Source organism: Monodelphis domestica, chromosome 4 (assembly GCF_027887165.1).
Source record: "Monodelphis domestica isolate mMonDom1 chromosome 4, mMonDom1.pri, whole genome shotgun sequence".
Lineage (NCBI taxonomy): Eukaryota > Metazoa > Chordata > Mammalia > Didelphimorphia > Didelphidae > Monodelphis > Monodelphis domestica.
The window spans coordinates 272,602,238-272,621,755 of record NC_077230.1 but is presented as its reverse complement, the minus strand read 5'-3'; the positions used below and the strand labels follow the sequence as shown (position 1 = coordinate 272,621,755).

At 46.2% G+C, this 19,518-nt stretch overlaps 1 protein-coding gene across 3 annotated transcripts; it reads right to left on the bottom strand.

Moving 5' to 3' along the window:
• Positions 1-195: 195 nt before the first annotated feature.
• ROBO3 (roundabout guidance receptor 3) lies at positions 196-18,795 on the bottom strand. 3 transcript variants are annotated; one of them, XM_056794551.1, is made up of 27 exons: positions 17,378-18,795; positions 14,234-14,560; positions 13,701-13,858; positions 12,993-13,113; positions 12,763-12,901; positions 12,303-12,430; positions 11,791-11,915; positions 9,696-9,867; positions 9,225-9,430; positions 8,914-8,995; positions 8,351-8,519; positions 7,960-8,126; positions 7,510-7,634; positions 7,078-7,297; positions 6,679-6,800; positions 5,461-5,632; positions 5,144-5,335; positions 4,810-4,833; positions 4,684-4,726; positions 4,303-4,442; positions 3,827-4,024; positions 3,428-3,566; positions 2,736-2,948; positions 2,412-2,560; positions 2,138-2,248; positions 1,754-1,915; positions 196-1,369 (listed from the first exon to the last, which is right to left on the bottom strand). In XM_056794551.1, the coding sequence occupies exons 1-27, from the start codon at positions 17,535-17,537 to the stop codon at positions 1,149-1,151; spliced, it is 4,185 nt and encodes a 1,394-aa protein (XP_056650529.1). In that variant the 5' UTR covers positions 17,538-18,795; the 3' UTR covers positions 196-1,148. The 3 variants fall into 3 exon arrangements, with proteins under 3 accessions (XP_056650529.1, XP_007495123.2, XP_056650530.1); XM_007495061.3 differs by having other exon boundaries at positions 7,510-7,631; positions 17,378-18,794; XM_056794552.1 differs by lacking the exon at positions 17,378-18,795 and adding an exon at positions 14,954-15,071 and having other exon boundaries at positions 7,510-7,631.
• Positions 18,796-19,518: the final 723 nt, after the last annotated feature.

The window sequence follows — 19,518 nt, the reverse complement described above, 5'->3', positions numbered from 1 at the left end:
TTTGACTTAGCCCCTAGAAAATGGGACAGATTTCCATAAATCAGTAATGTCTAAGTTTGGGTTGTAGAGAGGGTTGGGAGTGGGGACATGGCTTTAACACTTTGGTAAATATGAGTCACAATCTGGAAGAAGCAGCATTTTCACTCTTGTCCTCACTCAATTAGAAGTCCAACAGGAAACCAAGGCTGAATAGGGCATAGTACAGAGATCAAGTGCTTTTATTGGCTTATTTACATAAAAAATCTCAGCTGGAAAGTGGGAGAAGAGGTATAAGGGAAAAAGAATTGGAAGCAAAGAAGCACAACTAGCCTCCTTGGCCTCAAACCAATCACCCAGATCATATTCAGAGATTTATTCCCTGGTGTGGGGGAGAGGCAAAAACCCATCTTTTCTTTATCCCTTTCTACCAGATTAAAGGTCTTTCCCACTTTATATAGCATCATAGAATCACAGAATAGGGAGAGAACTTCTTGGTCAGCTATTCCAACCCTACTGAAAGCACAAATCCCTTTTATAGATCCTTTCCCTGGGACTCTAAAGTCTTTTCTTTTGGCCCAAGACCACCCTTCCCACCCCCATAGATAAGGTTTTTAATATTTCTGTTGTCATGAATAAAAGTCATCTTATTTCCTGGATACAACTAGACATAGAGGTGTTTGGAGCTTTGCCTGGGGGTAAGACATAGAAACGTTGAAGGAAGATGAATGGGGAGGGCAAGCCTCTATTTTAGACTGCCTGTTCCACTTTGCACAGCTGCCCTTCCCAGAGCTGCCCACTTAATTGGGAGCATGGTCAATGTTTTATTCTGCTTCATCCATTGAGGAAACTTCCACCTCTTCTTTCTGGGTTTCCTTTTTCCATTTCATCCCTTTCAGTCAAGATATTAGAGTGCCAGGCAGAAAGAGGAAGTTGGGCACTTACAATTATGGAACAAACCCATGAGTATCAGGTTCATGTGTGTATGTGTGTGTGTGTGTGTGTGTGTGTGTGTGTGTGAAGGGGGGAGGAGTATGATGAAAGATGATAAAAAATCTGAGGCCATAGACTCTAGTAGCTTATTTTTTCTTTCTCAAAACTTTTCTCTATTCTTTCTCATTCTAAAATTATTCACTTTCTTCTCCATCCTCCTCCTATCCCCCTGTCCTCCATCACCTCTTAGCATTTACCTCCCCTGGGCCTTTTCCTCCTCTTTCTGTCCCCAACTTTACTTCTCGATGCTCCCCTCCGGGGCGACGGCTCCGACCAGGACCTCTTGAGCCCCGGGAACTACTGGAGCCTCTGGAGGAGTTACTACCAGCAGTGGAACAGGCACTAGCCCCCTGGCTTCGGGGCAAAAAACTGGGTCTGCTATATGGAAGCCAGGCTTCCTCTGTTGGGAAAAGAGAAAGAGATCCAGGTACCAGGAAAAAGGCAATCACAACCACTTTTCCCACCAAACCCATGATCACACTCTAGTGACAGAAGATTGAGCAGGAGAGGATGTTAAAAAAATAAGGGATAGGTATAATGTACCTACAAAAAGTGCTTATAAATAACAGGAACTTATTATATAAAAAATAGAGTAGGGTAGGATATTTAAAAATAATCACATCGATGAGTTCAACTGAGGATGAGTTTGGAATTTAAAAATCTCACCCCTGTTGGGAAATAGCTAAAAACTTTATAAATTGGTGAACAATTTCTACACTATAATTTCCATACCAATTCCTTCATTATCCCGTATTTGACCCCTTCAAAGTGCCTGACTACGTACCATCAGGGTGAGAGGCATGATGACTCCCTGGGGGTGCAACTCGAACCATTCTTTTCTCCCCTCTCCTCTCTCGTTCCATAGAGGAGATATTTCCCATTGGTGGAAGCCCTAAAGCCCAGCTAGCCTCCTCTTCTGGTGGAGGAAGGGGTGGTGGGGGCAAATCTGGGAAGGCAGAGCTATTAGTATCAGAAAACTTTACTTTTCCCTCACCATCGATCTCTTCCCCTATATTAAAATAATCTTCCTGGCATAATGGACCAAGAGTAAATAGTTCTGAAAGGTTCACCTTCCCAAAATCTGGGGCCTTCTTTTACTCATCATCTAGCCCACTGCCATAATATCCTACATTTCCTGACTATTCCCAACTATTGTGATACTACCCACCTCCTGGACTCCGATCCTTCCTGTAAGGAGTAGCTTTGGATTTCTTCCGAGTTCGTGCACGGGGTCCTGGGGGTGAGGAAGCCATCTCTCTAGGTGGTAGTCTGGCTCTAACTATATAGTTATGAATCAAAAGAAGTTAGGTTCAAGGAATGGTCTCTAGGAAGGGGCTTGAAGCTAGAACTTTGGATCAGAAGGTGTCATATAGCTGAGGATGAGAGAAGAATGTTAGCTTAGGAACAGAATTATTTGAAGGGCTGAGTGACTATAGACTCACCTGAAGTGGTGGTAGTGGTAGGGACAGGGCTGGGACTAAGGTGCCGAGGGGGCATTGGACTGGCACTCAGGCTAACAGGTCCTCCTTCGAGGCCACTCAAGCTGGACTGGGATAGGCTGAGAGGAGGACTTGCTCCAGCGGGCACTCGCCTACAAAGATATGGATCTGTTAGGGCATGGAGAAATGTCACCCTACAGAGATACTCTTCAGAAACCCAATCCACAGCAGGTCAACCCTTTCTAGTTTATACCTCCTACATAAAAGGGGTATAAACCATACACAACCATGACCCCCCCACCTCCTCAAGATACCCAGGATTCCTACCTGGGTGTATGGTGGATACAGACAATTTCAGTGGGGGGCTGTGATGGCTCAGGGGGTGAGGGGGTAAGGGTCGCTGTGGATTGATCTCCATAAGAAGGAGTGGGAGAGGGAATATTCCCATGGGAGGGGGAGGCCCTGCAGTCTTTGCTTAGGTTGGACTCTTCCAGACGACTTCTTTCAGGCAAAGGTGGGCACCACTCATCATGTTCTGAACTGAGAACAAGGAAAGCAAGAGGAGAGAAGGAAGGGTACAGTTGTTCTTTTACCTTCCCTTCAGTCCTCCTACTACCAGCTCCTCCTCCTCCCACCAACATCTCTGTCATCTCATTCATCCTAGGTATCATTAAGTGATAACTTGAAACAGAGTTGGAGGGGAACTCAATTCAGATAATCTATTCTATACCTGACCAAAAATTCTCTAGGACATGCTTATTAAGTGACCCTCCAGCATTGTTTTGAAGATATCCAGGGATGAGTAACTCACTTCCTAGCAAGAGAGCTTATTCCAATTTTGGAACAACTTATTATTGGGTTCTTTAGGGTCCCTTTCTGCTCTAAATCATAGAAGCACAATTCTTCTGAAATTAGCCTCCCTGCATTTTCCACCCACTGATTTTCATTCTGTCTTTTGAACAAATTAAAACAAATCTAATCCTTTGTTTGCTTGGAATTAGAGCAGGAGATCCTCTTACCTGTGCTCTAGCTCTTCCTCAGCCCCCTCCAAGCAGCTTAACTCACAGGAAGGGGGTGGTGGAGGGAGTGGTTCAGGCCAGCTCAGAGAGGGGGTCTGTACAGGTTTTCCCAGGATCTTTAATTTCCCACCTCGGAGGTCTGAAAGGAGAAAGGAGAAGGGGCACACAGAGGTATTGTTCAAAAGAGGAGTTATAAGGAAAGGCAAGTAAAGGTAGGAGGTGGAGGGAAGAAGGGCTGAAAAGTGGCAGGAAAAATCTTGGAGAAAGGGAATATTTAACTGAAGAATAGGGGCTAGACCAGGTTTTAAGATATCAAGTGCAGAAGAAAGAGATTATAGGTAATCCCTGGGCTAGGGTGAAATTTCAACATTAGGATTTAGGAATGTAGAGAAAGCATACCACTGTCATCCTGGCTCCATTCTGGTAGAGCATATTGTGTGGTCCAGGCCCCTGGATCCTCAGGGGATTGAGCAGGGAAGCCCCCATGGAAGGTTTGAAGCTCCTCACCCTCTGGGTCAATGGTACTATAGATGGGCCCCTCCCCTGGGGCCGTGGCTCCTCGGGCTGTCTGAGCCAAGTATAGGGAGATCCCTGCCTCTGTGGAAAGAAAGGAAAACCAAGGGAGAGGGACAGGGAGACAAAGAAACCAAAAAAGAAGGGTCATAGGAAGAATGGGTGTGGTAGGCAACACATCCTTCCCTCTTTTTCCTATCTAGGATCTAAGCAAAGGTACAAAGTTTCTCCTCAATATCTCTCAGCCAAGCCAGAAATATACAGATTCTATGATTCAGATTCCTGGATATTTTTTCTAATATGTCCCATTTGGCTAATGAAAGAGAGGAGGTGAACTGGGGCAAGTGTGCTATATGCCTTACCATTGTAGTATCTGTCATCTGGGTCAGGATTGCTAGGGCAGCAGCTTCCCCTTGATTCTTGAGCTGTAGGACTTCGAGGTGGATGAGGCCAAGAGTCTGCTAGCCAAGGATATGGGGCTGGGCCAAGGCCCATGGGAGGCCTAAGAGAAAAGAAGAGAGTTAGGAATAGGGTTGGGTGGCCAGAATTTGGTAGGAGACTTTAGGAGTGGTCATTTTAGGAGTGTTAATCTGATTTGAGGAGTGGGTCTGGACTGAGGCAGATAGTCTGAGCGAAGGCTCTGTGGGTAGTTGCCCTGGGGATGTAGGGGCAGGATTGGAGAAGGGAAGAAAAAGGAGAAGAGAGAATGGAAATGCTGGCAGGGTTATGGTTTCGGGGATTACCTGGAGCTGGCTCGGGAGAGGCCCTCAGTGTGGGGGAAGGAGACTGGGAAAGACAGAGTGGGTAATTGAGTGAGGTACCAATTTTCACCTCTGGTCTGAACCCCCTCCTAGGTAGAGCTGCCTTACCTGCTGGTGTGTAGGCAAAGGAGGCTTCCGAAAAGACAAGTGGAGGAAGAGTAGGGGCCGGACAGGGTACACGTGAAAGGGGAATGGACAAGTCAGGAAAACCAAACTTTATCCCCATTTCCTAGCCTCATCTCACTTTAAACTAATAAGAATCTTTGAATTCCTTCATTAGACCCCTCCCCTTAGTCTTCGATGAGTTTTCAGCTCTTCCTCCTCCCTCACACCTCCTCAGTCTTGGAGGTGTAGACCTCCAAGTCTTATCCCTTCCTGCAGACATCTTTTCTTCCTTTCGATTCTTGCTGCCCTCTCCTTCCCATTCCAGGCCCTTGCTCACCATTGTAGTGGCTGAGCTCCTTGCGCAGTCTCCGACGCCGATACAGGGCAGCGCAGAGTCCAAGGAGAAGCGCCCCACAGGCTGCTCCGCCTCCGGCAATAAAGGCTGGCTCCCGAAGCACCCTTGCCAGGCGCTCGGCAAGCCCTAGACCCATCTCGAGGCCGGGCCCTGGTTCTGGATCCCTTGGGAGAGCTATGCAGAATGGGGAAGTATCAAAGCGTGGAAAACAAGGGAAATTCTGGGTCTCTGAGTGGGTCATCCTGACGCCGGAAGTAGTTATCCCCCTAGGTATCCCATCTCCTTTCTCTGGCACTTACGGAGGTGTACCAGCACTGGGGGGCTGGCCACGCCCACACCAGCACTGGTGGCCGCAGCGACCTGGGCTCTGTAAAGGAGCCCTGGGAGTAGCCCTCGAAGCACTGCAGACCGTGCCCAGCCTTCAGCTGATTGGTTTACATGGAAGCGGCTTTCATTGCCCAGGCACCAAATCTAAAAAGACCATGAACAGTGAGGTAGGGGAGAACACTGTGCTTGGATTTGGGACATTACCCTACTTAGAAATTGAGGCATGACACAGCAGGAAGGGGCCAGCTGGTGGGCTCTTACTACCTTCCACCCTTCCCACTCCCAAGATTCTGGAAGTATAATATCCAGCAGAGGCACTGTGAGGCCAGCTGTACTTTGGCCTCATTCAGACTACTTCACGAAGATTCTATTTAGTTCTAGGAACTATTTAGAAGGAATACTGACAAGTTGGAGCACAACTAGGTACCCAAAATATGGAGGAGATTTGAAACCATGGCATTTAAGAATCTCTCAAGAGGAACTGGGTATATTGAGCCTGTAGCAGAAATAGAGTTATGGGGGAAGGGCATCATATCTACCGTCAAGGATTTGAAAGGCAGTCATATGGTTTAGAATTGTTTTGCTTGGCCCCAGAGATTAGAACTAGAAACAATGGGTGGAAATTACAGAGAGGCAGAATTCTGCTCCATATAAGGAAGACTTCCTAATAATTAGAGATCTCCAAAAATGGAACAGACTTCCTTGGGATGTAGGGAAAATGCCCCATCACTGGAGATGCTCAGTCAGAGGCTGAATGATTATTTTCTGAAGATGTTGTACACAGAATTCACTTTTGGGTTAGAAAAGATAAAGTCTCTGAATCCCATTCTAGTTCTGTCCAAAGCAGAGGCCTCAAAATATACCTTCTTCCTTAATCTCATGCTTTTGTAGCTTTCTATTCAGTAGCCCAAGCCCTTCCACATCAATCTTTCTGTCCTTTCCTTTCTTCTAATTCTTCATACCCTCTCTCTTGTAGGCCCTACCATTCTCCCTAGTGTCTGGGTTCCAAGCTCTACCCACTCAACCCCATTTGTTCACTCTCTCTCTCTCTCTCTCACTCTCTCTCTCTCTCTCTCTCTCTCACTCTCTCTCTCTTTCTCTCTCTCTCTGTCTCTCTCCCTCCCTCCCTGCCTCCCTCCCTCACCCCCCCCCCCATACACACATATACACAAAAGTCAAAAGCTTTCTACCTGGTATTGCTGGATGATTCCATTTTGCTGAGTGGGGAGAGGAGGCTCCCAGGAAACTGTGATGCTGCTGTTGCCATCACCCCCCAAGGCTACTGTCACTGCCTGGGGGGGCCCACTGGGGGCTGGGCCAGGGTGGGAACATGGTGGAGAAGGACACAGACAGTCACTGAATGCCCTCAATCCCTGGTTCTCCAAACATCTTTCCCCCAATACTATTGTATGAATAAGCTTGGGAGCTAAGGAATTGTTTCCCCAACCAAACCTCTCCATTATTTGGCTGACAGTGACTATCCCCTACAGACTTCAATCCTCCTCAGCTCTTCCCCCTCCCTCTCTTGTACTCTGATTCCCTCTTGCCTATCCCTCCTTGATGTCCCTCATCTCTATATCCCTTCTTACCCTCCTCAGGGGTGCTCCTTGTTAGAACAGCACTTTCAGGCCCTGGTCCCTCCCTGCTGTAGGGCTGCACCTTGATCTGGATCCGTACACCTGCTGGAAGTTCCGTCAGCACAGCACTCTGCTGGCCTGAGGATCCTGTGTCCAGAACTGTCCAACCACCTGAGCCTACTGCCCTCCAAAATACCCGGAAGCCCCACACCAACTGAGATTGGCCATCCACCTGTAGAAAGAAGTATGCTACAGTGGATAAGAGGCACAGGAGAGGAAGAAGCCCTGGCAGCCTCTGAAGACCTCAAACCCTCCACGGATCAGACAAGCAACCACCAAAGGACTTCACTCTCCCAAACCCAATTCTTTGGGCTTTATCACCTGATGTTAAACCCCCAAGTGCTGTCTGTGCTCCCCTTCCCTCCACTTTGTCTCCTTACTCACAGTCCAGGACACCTTCAAGGATGTGGGACTCAGGAAAAGGGGCTCCTGTAGTTGAACAACCACATCAGCCAGATCTTGCTGCCCTTGCCATGGATCCTCAACTGGCCTGGAGGGGCCACTGTCTGCTAATTAGAGAGTCCCCTCAGCAGGGGTCACAGGAGACAAAGGAGACTGACTATATTGCTTGCTTCTCCTTTGACCCTTCCCCAAACCAGTTCTCCAGGACATAGCCAGGGGCCCAGTGGGAACAGGACAGCAGAGTGGCTTCTGGGGACGAATTCTGACATTTCCCACCCAACATCATAGGATAGGTGGCATTGAAAGGGAAAGGAAGAGATTTTCTCCTTGATAAGAAGGCTTCTCCTTTTACCTAGATCCCTCTAGAGATGTAGCTATGTGGCCTTTAGTCTCCTATCCATTTTCCCATATCAAGAGATGTTCTTCACTCACCCTGAGTTTGGACAGGCTCAGAGACAGGACTAGGTTCACTGAGACCCCAAATCCCTGCTGCTCGAACCAGGAACAGGTAGATAGTGTTGGGCTGCAGACCAGTGATGGTATGTGTCTCTAGTTGTACACCATCTGCTACCGTTTTCCAAGTGTTACCAGATGCCTGGCTGCAAAGTGGAAGGTTAACTAAGGGAAGTACATTAATCCAGCCTGACAGGACTTCTGTGATTCCACTCTGCTCCCAAACTTTTCTGCCCCCTATTCCATCTCCAGCCAGAGAGGAACCTGGAAAGTCCTTGCCCACCATAGCAAAGATCTCAAGAACACAAGGCCCTAGACAGGGCCCAGTTCTGTCAGCTGTCCCTCCCTTCTCATCTTCTTAAACCCTCACCTGAAGGCCTCTATTACATATGATGTAACAGGTGACCTTCCAGCCTGTGGGCTGGGCTTCCAGGTTAGGGTGATGCTGTTCTTGGTGACTTCAATAACCACTGGCTGAGAGGGAGACCCAGGGGGACCACTGGGCTCAGGAGGGAGTCCTGTGGACCCAACCACACTATCTATAGGAAAGAATTAATGGATGAAAAGGCATTTGTTAAACATTTACTATATATACAAAGAGATTTTGTTAGTAGTATTATGGAAAATAATAGTCTGCTATGGGACTACACACCAGTGCTATGGCAATGTTGATAAGGAAGAGGATAGTGTAATGATCCTTACTCACATAAGTTTCACAGTTCAACTTCTTTAATTCAATTCCATAAACATAATAAAGTTACTGCTATGTATCAGGCACTGTGCTAAAATCCCCTCTTCCCTTCTGAAAAGCCATGAATTGAGAGTATGGAAGATAGTCTGTCCAGAGATATTATAGAAGGACATTATTGATAGGGTGGATGGTCTTGGGATAAAAATGCATAGAAAAATAGATTGGTAAAAGGGGTATCTCACCATGTATCCTTAGCCAACCATTCCATATGGCCTGCCCTTTGGAATTCTTGGCCACACAGCTATAGATCCCCAAATCACCCTCCTGAAAAAGACAGGTTACTGGTGACTGAACTAAATGGGGGTTAAATGAGCAAGGAGGGTGAGGATGCAGAGAGATGCGAGAAATACTGTGCTAAGGTAAGAGAAGTATGAGATCAGCTGGAGGTTACAAGTAAGGATTAGATACCTAGCAGATGATATTTGGTTGCAAATGTTAGAAGGAGGTGCTCTGAGGGGTCTTTCTGGGTTCACACAGATCTGATATGTCTTACCTGCAAGTTGGTGATATGCAAGGTGCCATTAGCCAAAAGATTGAGTCTCAGGTCTCCACTGTTCAGCTCCTGCCCATCCTTCAACCACTGAACACTGGGCTCAGGGTTCCCAGTCACTTTGCATGGCAGCCACACAGCAGAGCCCGACACCACAGTCTGATTTGATGGCCCATGAAGGATAATGGGAGGAAAACCATCCAGGAAAACTAAGGGAGAAAATACTGAGCCAACTCAGACGAAAGTTCTTAGATCCAATGTTTAGTCTTCTTACCTTTTACTTCCCTAAATCATTTGAAAAGCAGAGGGGTTGCCCTAATTTGTTATTATTAGCTTAATTCTACAAACTTATCCTTGTTAGGTTCTTTTCTTGATTCCCAAACTTTAAAGATTTTCTCTAGAAACCACCCACATTGCATAGAATATATGAGCCAGTCTCTCCTTCCAGTTGCATGTACTTCATTGTATGCTCACCATCCTTCACCTGCAGCAAGGCCCTGGCCAGAATACTGCCAGCAACGCTGACTGCCTGGCACACGTAGTAACCGGCATCCCCACTTTGTACTTCAGTGATGTTGAGCTGACCACTTGGGGAGACAGTGAAACGCCCTGTGGACTGGGAGGGCTGACTAGGGAAGAGCAGAATCTGGAGACAAATAGAACCAGGAATCTGAGAACCCAGGGGAGGAGAGAAAGAGAGAGAGCTATACCCTTTCTGGGGACTTAGAGCCCTCCTTTCCCACCAGAACCCAAATCAATGAAATTCCAAGGAGAGAACAGGCTTATATGTCAAGGACAGATCACAGTTGGGAGACCCCCTGCTTTCCAGATTTAAAATATATCTATATAAAGTGAAAACAGTGATATGTGGGAAAGAAGGCCTTTATGAAGTGTTTGGAAAGAGTACAAGACTGCTGTCAAGAGAATTCAAATACTCCTTGGCTACTTTACTAGATCTCCCCTTTGTGGCTCTCTCCACCCATCCTTACCTGGCCCCCAACCAAACCTCCAGTAGAATATAAACTCCTTTACAGGGAGTGTTTCATTGTTGTGTCTGGATAGCCAGTACACATGGCCTACTATGTACCTACACTTTAAAATGTGTTATGAATTTAATTGGTGTCTAGTATTGACTCTACTATTCTTGGGTACTCTTGGTCAAGTCCCAGGACCTTCATTACCTTTTCTGTGAAATCAGGAAATTGAAATAGATAATCTCTAAGGTCTCTTCCAGTGCTAACATTTAATGATTTGGGGAGATTTGGGATTATAGGAATGGGAGATGGGGAAGTTTCTATCTGGTCACCAATGGAAAAAAGGTTTTATATTTCTATATTGTTGATAGTGTTCTATTGTGTTGCTTAATACTGTCTATTAACTCTCCTTACTTCTCTTGATAGGAATTCTTTGTATTTCACTTTCAGTGTATATATAGATATATTATACTCAGTGCATTAATTTCTCTGAGTATATGAAACCAAGCTATTAATTGGAGTTATTAATCTGAGCTGAGAGCAAAGAAGCAATCTTCCCTTTGTAAATGCTTAGGGAATCACTTGGCAGCACCCAAATGTGGCAGAGAAATGGTCATGTAGGATCATAAGATAATAGGCTTAGAACTGGAAGGGATCTTAGAGGCCGAGAAGTTTAACCTCCATAATTTACAGATGAAGGAAATGATTTGACCAAGATAGTAAGTAGCAAAGCTAGGAATAATACCCTAAAACTAAAACCAAATCTCCTGACTCCAACTCAGGCTCTTTTTTTTTTTTTTAAACCTTTACCTTCCATCTTGGAATCAATACTATGTATTGGCTCCAAGTCAGAAGAGCAGTAAGGACTAAGTAATGGAGGTTAAATGACTTGCCCAGGGTCACACAGCTAGGAAGTGTCTGAGGTCAGATTTTAACCTAGGACCTCCTGTCTCTAGGCCTGGCTCTCAATCCACTGAGTCACCTAGCTTCCCTCCACCTCGTGCTCTTTCTCTTACATCACAAGGAGTCATCTGTTCAATTTTTAAAAGTACCCATGATAACAGAAAATAGGAAATGGTCACAGAGAATCCAGAAGATAGTCAAAGGGAGGCTGCCCCATTTTAGAACAGGAAGAAGAGCCATTCTTTTTGTAAGAAAGAGACACAAAGGGGACACTGAGATGTTAAATTAAAGTAATAAGAATGATCCAGTTTTCTAATATGTGGAACCAGAAATAAGAACTAGTAAGACAACTAAATTAAGACTGGCTACCCAAGAGAGAAGTAGAATGCACTAGGGAAAAGATGTATGAACATGCATGATGAGGTAGAGGCTTGATATAAGGTCTGGAAAAATATTTGTGGGAAAGGGAAATGTAAATCTTAGGGATGAAAACAAAAGTATGGTTGATAGAACCAATTGTTAAATTTTCAGTGTGAGCAATTATACCTTAGAAATCAGCAAACAGTACAAATTAGGTTGATTTATTATTTTGCTGATGATCTAAACTTAATAAAATGTTATTAATACAGATTAAACTCAAAAGTTTGTCAATTATTAAACATTTACCAGTATACCTCTGGACAGACACCTACCTGACTACCTTCTTTCTGCCAGAAGATAGCAGGTGGAGGATTCCCCTTGGTCTCACATTGGAAAGTCACAGTATCTCCTGGAACTGCTATCTGGTCCTGTGGCTGTGTCACTAGCTGTGGTGGGACTGGAAGAGGGGAGAGAAAGGAGAAGGGGAGGGGTGAAGGCACAGGGACAATCCCAAGAGCAGATACGAAGGCAATAAGAGTTCTGATGGGGAAGGGGAAAAGGCCAAAGCTGGCTTGTTGGGAGTAAGTAGCCTATCCTTTTCTTCTTTCCCATTTTTATTCAATCTCCCTTCTTTCCTTCCCTCTAGAATTAACTGACTTTGGTCTGCACATCCTTGCATGTCATGGAATAAACCTCCAAATCCTCTAACCAAATTTCTTTTTGTTTTATGCTTTCCCATTATATCTCTATTACCTAGATTCTTATCTGGCCTCCTATCTCTGCTCCAATGATCCCACATCCCATCCCTCCCTGTCCTTCCCCTCCCCTCAAAAAGGGTTCTCACCATGGACACTGAGGGAGCCAGAGGCCTCAGCTCGGCCCACGCTGTTCTCGGCCACACAGGTATAAGTTCCCTCATCTTCTGCATTCACCCTCCCGATCCGAAGACTGTAGTCACTCCCAATCTCATACCTGTTTCACTCCCCACCCACCCACCAGGAATGGGTTGGTCACAGCTATGTCCCCTTTCCTTCCCCAACCCTGAAACTCTGATCTAAGAAGCCTGTGACCTTCCCAGGACAGTCACCAAGATCAGGTACACAGACAGAACATGAATTTGAAGCCTACAGAAACAGATTGGGAATGTGGATACCATAGATGGAGTGAATGGGAAAATGGATATGGATTCCAGAAGTGCAGACACTTTAAGGTGAGGGTGTGGCTGCATCCCAATTCTCTGGAGAAAGGGAAAGAGAATCTCTTGATGGTTGGGAGTCCTGATGAGCAAGAAGGGGGCTTCTCACCTGCCTATAGGCAACTCCCCCTCCTCCTTGCGCCAACGCAGATGTGGTGGAGGATCCCCCTGCACCTCACATGGGAAGTCAGCAGGGGTATCAGCCAGGACCACCTGGTTCACAGGCCTGCGCAGGAAGGAGGGGCGCTCTGCCACAGAGGAATAGGGATAAGGTTAGTAGGATGCCAAATGACCTGTAAGTCCCCCTCCCTCCCCAGCCTTAGGAATTCATAAACTCACCAAAAACCACAAGTTCAGCTGCCCCACTATCACGTTCTCCTGCCACATTGGAGGCCACACATACATACATCCCAGCATCACTCTTGAGTGTGTGTGACATCATCAGTTTCCCACCACGAATCTGCAGAATGTGGAAGCAGCTTAACTCCTTTGAACTTAATGGTCCCCACTCCTGCCCAATACTCTTCTGCCCAGCTATGCCTTTTCCCCATATTTGACTTTAAAACCACATTTTATCTCACAGGACAACCAGCTTACACTTTATCTCCCTAATTTCTTACTCACCTCCTCCCTCCCTTCCTTCTTTACTTCAGTAAATTATATATAGTTTTTTATATATTTTACAATCAATTTCTCTTGAATTCAAAATATTATTATTTAGTAGATGATCAGCCTTTGAGTAACCCAGAATGGGTGATTCTTAAAACAATGCGTCTTAATTTTGACATAATTCAATTCCATTGATTAAAAAGCATTGCAGTATGAGTCAGGAGACCAGGAATCTTTATTGGTCACAAACTACTTTCTTGACCTTGAGTAAGTCACTTCCACTTGAGAGGGAACCTCAGTTTCCTTCTCTGTAAAATGTTAGGTTTGGAATAGTTCATCTCTATTGATGCTAAAATGCCCCGATTTCAAGACCTTTATACTATGGATCCTTCCTTTGACCCTAGTTGTCCCACCCCTCCCATGACTCCACTCCCTCACCGTGATCCGTCCTTCCTGCTCCTTAAGTCGAAGATTACCCTTCTTCCAGGATACTGAGGGTTCTGGGTGGCCCTTGGGAGGCACACACTCCAGAACTGCAGGTTCCCCCACTGCCACCACCACATCCACTGGGGACTGCCTGAAGTCATCCCTCAGAACTGAAGAGACAAGGAGTGAATAACAAAGGAAATTTTTAAAAGGTAGACAGGGTTCAGGGAATATGTGAAGACTAAGCAAGGGTGACTTCAATTTTTCAGGCTAGTGTACCCTCTAAAAGTATAGAGTGCAGGTCCTAATCTGGATGTACAGGGGCAGGGCTCTGCCACTTCATGGAGAAGCACGAAGTTTGTGGTGCACTGTAAAATTAAATAAGGAGTGAGTAGTTGCCTATCTGAGAAGGAAGGGTTTGTAAAGTGCCAAGACCACACCAATTAGATCACTGGATGTGTTGGGAATGTGAAAGCAACTGCGGCATGTATTAGGTTAGGCATTTGCCCTGAAGCCTCTGGAGCAATTTAAACCCGGCTACTCACCCGCCACCTCCAGCGAAGCATTCCGACTGGCCGCCACTCCTAGGTAGTTGCGAGCCACGCAAGTATAGACGCCCTCATCTGGACGAGCTCGGCGTCCATGCACGATACGAGGGAAGAAAAGTGCGCCACTAGGTAACAGCAGTCGGTGAGCCCGGGGATCCTCTCGGGCCGTGGCTACACGTGCACCGTCCTTGTACCATTCGATGTCCGGACGGGGCCTGCCCTCGGCACGGCAAGGCAGCGTGGCAGGCTCACCCCTGGAGACCAACAGATCTGGCGGCTGTTCCACTATACGTGGCACTGCATCTTCCGGTCCGGCCCGAGACCCTGAAAAGAGGAAGAGGTGGGAGGACTGCCCAAAAAGGGGTAAACTATGGCAAGTTGGCCAGAACTAAAGGGTTAGTTTCTCCACACCCCCTCCCTCAGTACAGATTTTCTACGAGTCACATGGCCTTCTACATCGCAAGATCTACTCTTCCTAGCCAAGATGCTGGGACACCCCGGGCTCCGCTTAGTTCTAAAAAAAGGAAACATCCTGAGGGAAGCTTAAGGCGTGGAGCTGAGAAAGGACCCGCTTGAGGATCGACAAACAGGTCAAGAACTGGAACGTGGTCACACATTGGCCTCCTCCCTTCCTGGGCAGCTCAAGACGTTCCAATTTCCTGGCTATCTCACTGGATAAGAGAAAGGTAGACGTAGTTTTCGAGTACCGAAGCTTACCTGGGTAGAGGCAAAGGAATAGAACGACTTTCCTGAGAGTGCGATAGAGGAGAATGGTTGGGGGGGAGGGGAAGGGGAGGGAGAATTGTGGCTTTTATTTACGGGGAACTGTAACCAGTCTAGGCCAGTAGGCGTCGCTACTGCCACACCTAAGAGAATCATAGGGATTTTTAGGTTGGGACAAGTATACATACACTAAGGAATGCCCCCTAGCTGAGCAGCCATGAGCCTTTCCAGACTGCCCCATCAGCTGTTGGCTTTGGTTTGAAATTAGGTTTGACTTTCCTGTCCCTTAGAAAATTCAAATGGAGACTGAGCTGGGCCACAGTTCCTTTCTTTCGTTCCCTGATCCCTTGGATGTGAAGCCAACAATGTATGTATGGGAGTAGGAAGATTTAAAATTACCCCTTTCATTCAAATGGATATAGATTATGGATATAGAACTTATTATTTTATTGGTATTGTGATATCCTGGACGAAGACTTCCCTTACCAGTGCTGGTTGACAAATTTGCAAAGTAACGTACAGACTTGAGGAATCATTAAAATATTGAGAGATTCAGTGACTTGCCCTGACTCACATCTAGTATGTGTCAGAGGCAGGATTCCCACTGGAGTCCTTCTCTATCTTCAAGCCTGACTCTCTATTTCCTATGCCACAATTAAAAAAAAATTATTTTACTGTTTTTAAACTAATTGCCCTGACATGATCTGGCTTTGTAGTGCAAAATCTCCTTTTTCTCCCTAATTTCCTTCCTCCACATGCCAAACTCCTTCTAGCCCAAGTCTTCCTCCTAAATCATGTTTGGGCAATATATAATTTAGTCAGCCTCCTTAATAGAGGGAGAGGGCACTGAGACTCTTTGGAGTCGTTTAGAGCTATGGAGTGGGGAGAATGAAGATCATAGAGGGGGCTCCAAGCCTTATGTCCTCTGAAAAACAATGCCCAGAACTTGGGAAGAAAAAAACCTCTCAGACCACCTGGATGCCCCCACCTCACATATTATGCACTACTTCCCTTCTCCCTAATTCCTTCAGAAGACAGCTGCGGGACACTGGTCCCTAGAATTCCTCCTCTTGTCATTTCTAGTCCCAGGAGAAGCTTCTACATATCAGACTAATGAATAGCTGATGGGCATGTTAATGGAGCCTGGGGGCTCTTCACCTAGTAATGAGAGTACAGTATTTCCTTTTCTTCTGTGATTTCCAATTTAAGGTCATATATCTAGATCTGGAACGAACCTCAGAGGAAATCCTAGCTCAACACATTCCTTTTACAAATGAGGAAGCTGAGACTTAGAGAGGTGAATCTATTGTTGTTATGTTTGCACAAATAGCAGGTAGAAAAGCAGAGACTAGAATCCATATTTCATGATTCTAAATTCAGTTACTCTTTCTGTTACACTACTGCCCCAGGCTTCATTTTCTATTTTCCTCTCTGATTTTCACCTTTCTTCTACACCCTTCCCCCCCCACCCCCTTCACTAATATCAGAACAGTATCTTTTGGGGCGAGAATGACCAGAGAGGATATAGGAACCTTTTTGAATAGAAACTCCTAAGGAATAATCATTTTGAGTTACAACGAAGTGGGTGAAGGGTGAGGAAAGGGACATAAAAAGAATACCCCAAGAAAAATGACTGGAAGTTGAAGTTAGGGACATGGCCGATAGGAGGCAGATTTTGGTCATATATCTCCCTAGGTACATAATGAACAGCTCCCGCGTGCTTCCAGATGCGCTCTGGGAGCTTCGGGTTGTCGCAGTCATTTATTAATCACTGTAATTAGCAGTAATGACTCCGACTCCTGCACGATTTAGCTCTACTGGAGCCGGAGGCTGCGTGATCCCACAGTGGGGGAAAACAAGGCTTCAGAGTTCCCCTGAAATGCTCCGCTAAATGATCCCTGCGGCTCATCCCATCCAGCTAGGTGCGCCGGAAAACCCCGAGGCCAGACTATTCTCTCTACTGGATCCTCGTGATTATTTGCATTACTTGGGCCGGACTGGACGGAGTGTGCCACTGGGGTCTGGGGCAGATTCCTCGTCCCACCCTTCAGACCTTCTACCCGACGTAGGATCATTAGCCCCAGCCCCTTCTCTACTTTGAACTCTACCACCATGGAGATCTCTTTGGCCCAGATCCCCACTTAGGTTAGCCCAGGGATTCTGTGGTCAACAGCCCCTCTCCTATGCTCTCAGCTCCCAGCAATTCCAGAAAAACCATCTAACCCCTGTCCCGCCAATGATTCGTCCACTGCCATCCCAAATTTTTTCACTTTAAGATGACTGGGGAGACGAAAGGAAATGAGGGAATTCTTAGCACAGGACCTCCCAAACAGAAATTCCTATCCCCTAAGAAGTTTGCCTTTCCTTCTAAGCGCGCACTTCCGAAGAAGTGGAATTCCCCAGGCAGGGCAGTCTCACCGTTGAGAGGGGGATCCCCGGGGGGAAGGAGGCTGTGGTTGAGCGCAACCAGAGAGGAGTTGAAACCGAAGAGCAGCTCGCTTGAGTTGGAGATATCCCCTGCCAGGGAGTCCGCGAACAGGTTCATCTGCAGTAGCGTCTTTAGCAGGTAACGTAGCATGGCCGGGACTGGGACAAGATTGGGGGCTCGGGTCCCAGCCCACTGGTCCGAGCCCCTTGATCCAAGAGTTGTGCGCCCCTCCACAGCCTCTGTGAGTTGTCCTAACCACAGAATTGCTCTCCTTCCCGCGCGTTAGTTCCGTCCGGTCCCCTCCTTCTCCCTCCTCCTTTCCACTCCCCCTCCCCAGTTCAGGCAAGTCTCCTGGGGGTTGGGCGGGCTGAAAGCAGGTGCCAGGGCAGACCACCGCGTAATTAAGGGATTAATCCGCTTCTCACCGTCTTTTACCCCCCTCCCCTCCACGCTACGGCCTCTCCAATTGGGAGGGGGCTGTTTTAGTTTAGGCCTTGGAATTGAGCCCCAACTTGTCACAGGAGAACCTCTTCCCCTCAAATCCCAATGCAGACAGGACAGAGTCCCACCTTTATCCTTTCTCTCTATTTGCCTCTTCAAAGGTCAGACTAAGTCAGAGACTCGAAAAGAAATTGGATTTGGCTAGAGCTTCCCAGAAACCTACTCCTCATTCTAGGTCTTCTGCCCGGTTTCCTGACTTATAAACTACTACATTAACGCCCTCCTCAGTGTTTTCCATCTCTCCCTATGGAAAACTGAGACGAAGAGCTGAAGATCTGCTTTCCTCAGATTCACCAGGAAGGCAAACCAGGAATCCTGGTTTCCAATCACTTTGCATGTGCCTAGGACCAAAGGCTAAATCTTGCTGGAGACAGACAGACAGAGACAGACAGACAGAGAGAGAGACAGAGACACAGAGACAGAGGGAGACAGAGACAGAGAGAGACAGAGACAGAAGGAGACAGAGAGACAGAGACAGACAGAGACAGAAACAGAGAAAGAGAGAGTCCAGTTAGTCAGTTAGAGAGTATAGGGACAACAGGAGGGGTAGCTTAAGTGGAAGTGAGTGTTCTATATTGGTGCTCCTCCACCCCTCCATAGGGCCTATTCCCATCCTATCACAACCTATCCAGGGTCCTTAGTCAAATGTAATGTTAGTGTAAAGTATGGGAGAGAGGCACAGCTGGTAACTGGAGGTTCTTGACTGCTCTGGAGTTCAGATAGATGAACTAAGGCCAGTAGTGAAAATGAAAATAGTAGGCAGTAAAATGCAGATCATTTGCATATGTTATGCATCAATCTATACTCAGATATCTCATTAAATTGCTTTTATACCTTTAAAGAGCAAGGGAATGAGCCAGAATGAACCAGAGTCAAAGGACAAAAAAAGGAAACCTCTTTGTGTCTTTAAAAAGAGCTTCACTGTTTCAATAAGTCTAATTGCAAAGGCATCTTAAGTATTGTGGCTTTGAAATTTGGCACTGGAGCCACAAAGACTTTGGAGTCCTGCCTATGACACATATTTGCTCTGTAACTATAAGCAAGTCATTGAACTTCTTAGTACACTAAGATTACAATTTTCAGATGCATTTCTGTAGTGGAGGGAATTACCAAAACCTTGTGCAAAACAATTGTAAGAAAAGAATTGGGATCAATTCAAGAGTACATACAAATCTGTATACTCTAGCTAGGAAACCTCACACTCATGCCTTTTGAGATGGACAGAATTTGAAAGCAAATCCATCTGCTACTTTTCTAGAATTCTCTCCACACTTTGAACTTCTAATGTCTCTTCAGTCTCAATTCATCCATGTCCCTTTACTTCTGTTTCTTAGGATAAAGGCTAGAGATGGAAAAGAATTGAACTGATTCACAAAGAAAGTCTCACTCCCATCCTACAAAACAGGAAGGAATAGCCAGGAAGGGTCCCTAGACTCAGCAAGTTCAATTATTACCCTTATACCAAGGGATCATTAAGTAGCCAAAATAGCCTGGATATTCATCACAGCTCCCATGAATTTTAAGACTATAGCAACCTCAATAAACTGTTCCTCCAGAGGATCCCCAAGGAAGGGGCCTACAAATCATCTGTGACAACTGATCTTAGATCACGTTAACTTTCAGAATAATT